Source organism: Triticum dicoccoides, chromosome 7B, assembly GCF_002162155.2.
Source record: "Triticum dicoccoides isolate Atlit2015 ecotype Zavitan chromosome 7B, WEW_v2.0, whole genome shotgun sequence".
Lineage (NCBI taxonomy): Eukaryota > Viridiplantae > Streptophyta > Magnoliopsida > Poales > Poaceae > Triticum > Triticum dicoccoides.
Window position 1 is genome coordinate 673929293 of NC_041393.1, and position 4261 is coordinate 673933553.

At 49.0% G+C, this 4261-nt stretch overlaps 1 protein-coding gene across 1 annotated transcript; it reads left to right on the forward strand.

Annotated features, from left to right (window-relative positions):
• Positions 1-3223: 3223 nt before the first annotated feature.
• Positions 3224-4037, forward strand: LOC119341844 (ubiquitin-like). Its single transcript, XM_037613692.1, has 2 exons — positions 3224-3352; positions 3483-4037. The coding sequence occupies exons 1-2, from the start codon at positions 3250-3252 to the stop codon at positions 3797-3799; spliced, it is 420 nt and encodes a 139-aa protein (XP_037469589.1). The 5' UTR covers positions 3224-3249; the 3' UTR covers positions 3800-4037.
• The last annotated feature ends 224 nt before the right edge of the window (positions 4038-4261 follow it).

Sequence of the window (4261 nt, forward strand, 5' to 3'; positions counted from 1 at the left end):
CGTATTCCCACATTTAGTGCATGGACAATACATAAAACCATTCTGCTTGTTTGCCTCAGCCACTTCGACAAAATTATGCACGCCCTTAATGTACTCGAAGGTGTGTCTATCACCATACATCCATTGCCGGTTCATCTGCGTGCATTATATATAATTATGTGTGTCAAAAGTAAGAAAATCAGACAAATATCTATCTAAAGGAAAAAAATCAGACAAGTATCAGAAAGAAGATAAGAACAAGAGGCTCGGTGGTGCCAGCGACGAGATCGGCGCGGGCGATCAACGATGGTGAAAATGGGGACGGGGCGTGACGGACTGCTAAATCTAGTCAATTCTCGGAAAAAAATGGAGCTCCGAGGACGAGCTTCGAGAAGAGAAAGCTTAACTAGTGTGGCTCGAGCATTTCATTGAACACCTCATGTGCATAGGAGGTGAACTAGAGCACCCAAATGCCCTCTCCCCACCAGATTGAAAAAATAGAGCATTGTGGAGTGCTCTGCCGCGGCGATGGGTATATATAGGCAAATTATTTGTCCCGGTTCGTGGCATGAACCGGGACTAAATCCCCCCCTTCTACACCGGTTCAAGGCATGAACCGGTACCAATGGATGTGGGCCAGTAGCAAGGTCCATTCGTCCCGGTCCGTGCCTAGAACCGGGACAAATGGGTCCAGACGAACCGGGACCATTGCCCACGAGGCCCCGGCCGGCCCCCGGGGCTCATGAACCGGGTCTAATACCCCCCATGGGTCCCGGTTCTTGAAGAACCGGGACTAATGGGCTGGCCAGGCCCGAACGATAGCCCTGTTTTCTACTAGTGTTATCATGATATAAGGAAATAAATAATAACTTTATTATTGCCTCTAGGGCATATTTCCTTTAGTATATGCAACCTGTTTTTTGTAAATATAATTTTTGCAAAGAAGGCAAAAAATCATGATTTTTTTGGCCACAAACATGAACAAGTGTTATACTCATGTAAAAAAATCGCCAAGGAGTGACTTTGATGGTATTATGGCCGGAAAAAGTAGTAAGCACTACTATTCGCACTTTTTGTCCTCGAATTTTTGTTTGTCTTGCCCAAAAGTCCACAATATATGTTTTCATTGGCGGACTTTTTTTAGGTTGTCTAATTCACATCTAGATGTTTTCTAAAAATGTCACATTTTAGCTCCCACAAATATAGTAGCAACAAGAAACTAAATAAAGCTGGGACAAAAGAAAAATAGACCACAAACATAATGGACACCAGGTTAGATGTGACATAACTATGTCACATCTAGATGTGTCCTAGACAGACCCAACTTTTTTACACGAGTACAACAAAAGGTCGAGTTTGTTTCCTAAATTTGTAAGATTTTTTGGACCGTTTCCGCAATATCTAGTTTTTTTTGGCATATCGAGTGCATATGCACTGAGAGCCAAGGCTTATTTCCCCTTTTTGCATGCTATCAAATCCATGAAGCCTTTCCAGTTGTGGTCTACTTCTTTTGTTCCCTCCAAGTATATTCAGAAACAAAAAACAAATTGGTTTCTCTCTACATTCTTATTTGGGCGAACCTGCCTGATATATGCTTTCTTCGAGAATGCTTTTGCAACATTTTTCATGGGGTGTGGCTAGGTCTAAGTTGACTGAGACTTATCCCTTTTTTGCGGCAGAATGACTGAGATCCAAATCTCAGTCAAGTGGCATAATATGCAAGAAAAAAAATAAAAGAAAAAAAAAAGAAAACTTCGTACAGATCTCAATGTAAGATATCGCGAATATAGCATCGACTGAGACATAATTAAATCGTAGTCGACTGAGATTTCACAAGTCTGTTTTTTATGATGTGAATCCTTGTCATTCAAGGTTGACGTTGTTTCCACCCGATATAACTTAGGGTTGTATGTGATCCTCCCCCCTTCCGCGTCAACCCCGTGAGTGGCCGGGGGAAACCCTAGCGACGGGCTCAGGCCCTCCTCTCCCCTCCTCCCCTCGTTGTTGCCTCGGCATGCTGGTTGGGGTTTGCCCGGCAATGATGATAGCAACGTGGTGTTCCCTCTTCCCCTGCTTGGTGTAGGTTGGCAAGGGTCGACGGAGTCAAGTTGCGGCACGATGCATGCATAGGACTGGGCCGCACATCAGAAATAGCTGGCCGCGGGTTGCTGGCGGTGGTGCGGAGGCTCGTGGGAGGCTGGGGTGTGTGACGTGCCTACGGCGGCAACATGACTGGGAGTGGCTCACCAACCCCGACAGGAAGAGTACAAGTCACCTCCTTCCACTCCTAGCCCGACATCAACCACCGAGTCAGGGTCCATGCTTCCATGGTAGGAAGCGTCAACCCCTGTGTCCCCAACCCGTCTAGGTGGACCGGGCGGACATGACCCTATGGACGCCAATGTTCGCCACCCAACAAGCCCCGACTATAACCCACTATCCTTGGCCCACGCAAGCTCGCAGAACACCTCATCTGTGGCCATAGGTGCCAATCCGCCGGACGGCGCACCACTACGACCGCAGCACCGGCGCGAGGCCACTGCACCCGGGAAAGACCTCCACCTCGCCGCCATGAGTCGTGCCCCATGCCTCCACCCCATGGGCCTTAACCACCACCCTTGCCGCCTGCGAACGACTAGGCAACAGATCTAGTGGATTTGGCAGGAGCCTGGAAAACACGCCACCATGAGGGGGACCACAACAGACTATGGCCGCCGAAACTAGCCACAACCAGTGGTCGTCCAATCCCCGCCAATGCTGCGAACCATGCCGCCCGCGCTCATGAGGCGCCAGATCGGAGCCACGGTTGACGGTGTCTTGAGACATGGATGCCGGTGTGCAGGCCCAGATGGCAGTTTGAATGGTTTTGGCTCTCCGGCAGGCATCATGGCGGCGGCGGTGGCTATCTCAGTGAAACTGTCACACTTTCTAGCTACCGGGCCATCTCAGGATTCCAAAATAAGACTCATTGATACTACGGCCCAGAACTAACCGATGGCAATTAAGGCTCGGTGGTTTTCCTTTTCCCCCACGAGAGACGAGAGAGACCACGACGGTGGTGGAAGGGTTGCTTCTTTTCGTAGCGGCCGCGTCTACACCACGTAGTCCTACCATCGTCGGTTGAGAATCGTCGAAGAAAAGAACTCCATGCTGGGTTACTATTCTTTCGTAGCGGGCGCGTTTCTGGTTCGCTATAAATATAGGCCGGTGAGAGGACACGATTATCAGATCGAACAAGCAAGGGAGCAGTTGATCAATCGGCTAAGAAAGATGCAGATCTTTGTTAAGACCCTGACCGGGAAGACGATCACGCTCGAGGTGGAGAGCAGCGAAACCATCGACAATGTCAAGGCCAAAATCCAGGACAAGGAAGGTATGTACCACCATCGATCAATCTCATCACCGGTCGCCGGCCTTCAGTGTTCACAATCTCATCGCCGGTGGCCGGCCACTAGCATCTCTCGACCATGCTGAACCTATTGCTGCTTATCGATATATTGCAGGCATCCCTCCGGATCAGCAGCGCTTGATCTTCGCGGGGAAGCAGCTGGAGGACGGGCGCACCCTGGCCGACTACAACATCCAGAAGGAGTCGACGCTGCACCTGGTGCTCCGCCTGCGGGGCGGCAGCCGCGGCCAGTACATCATCATGGACCCCAGCCTCCTGCAGCTCGCCCTCAAGTACAAGGAGAAGAAGATGATCTGCCGCAAGTGCTACGCGCGCTTGCCCCGCGGCACCACCAACTGCCGCAAGAAGAAGTGCGGACACAGCAACGAGATCAGGGCCAAGAAAAGGTTCCTCGACAAGCATATCATGTGAAGAAGAAGAAGAAGAAGCACAAGGCCTATATATCCACCGCCCTCCAATATGACGTGTTATATAGTAGTAGCAGTAGTAGTAGTGTAGTATTTTCTATGGCAACACAGTCTTTTAAGTCTTACTAGGTTTTAAGCCATGCAAACTACTCAAAGCAAAGCAACGTCAACAAGTAGGAGTAGTATATTTAGTCCGCATGGATTGGATGTGTAATGATGATAATTTATTAAATGGCCGGGTTGACTGCAGTTCTGTGCACAGATTTTGTTTGTCTGTTTTCATAATTATTTTCTGAACGCACAACGACAACGTCAACAATGACGCAAAGGAACAAATCCTATAAGCACACACACCTTCTTGTGCTTGAAAGTATTGTCCATGGGCAGTCCATTGTCAAAAAAACAAACCAAACTTTACTCAAAGCAAAGCATCGTCTATCGGTGATGTTTTGCAGATCATGGGAGC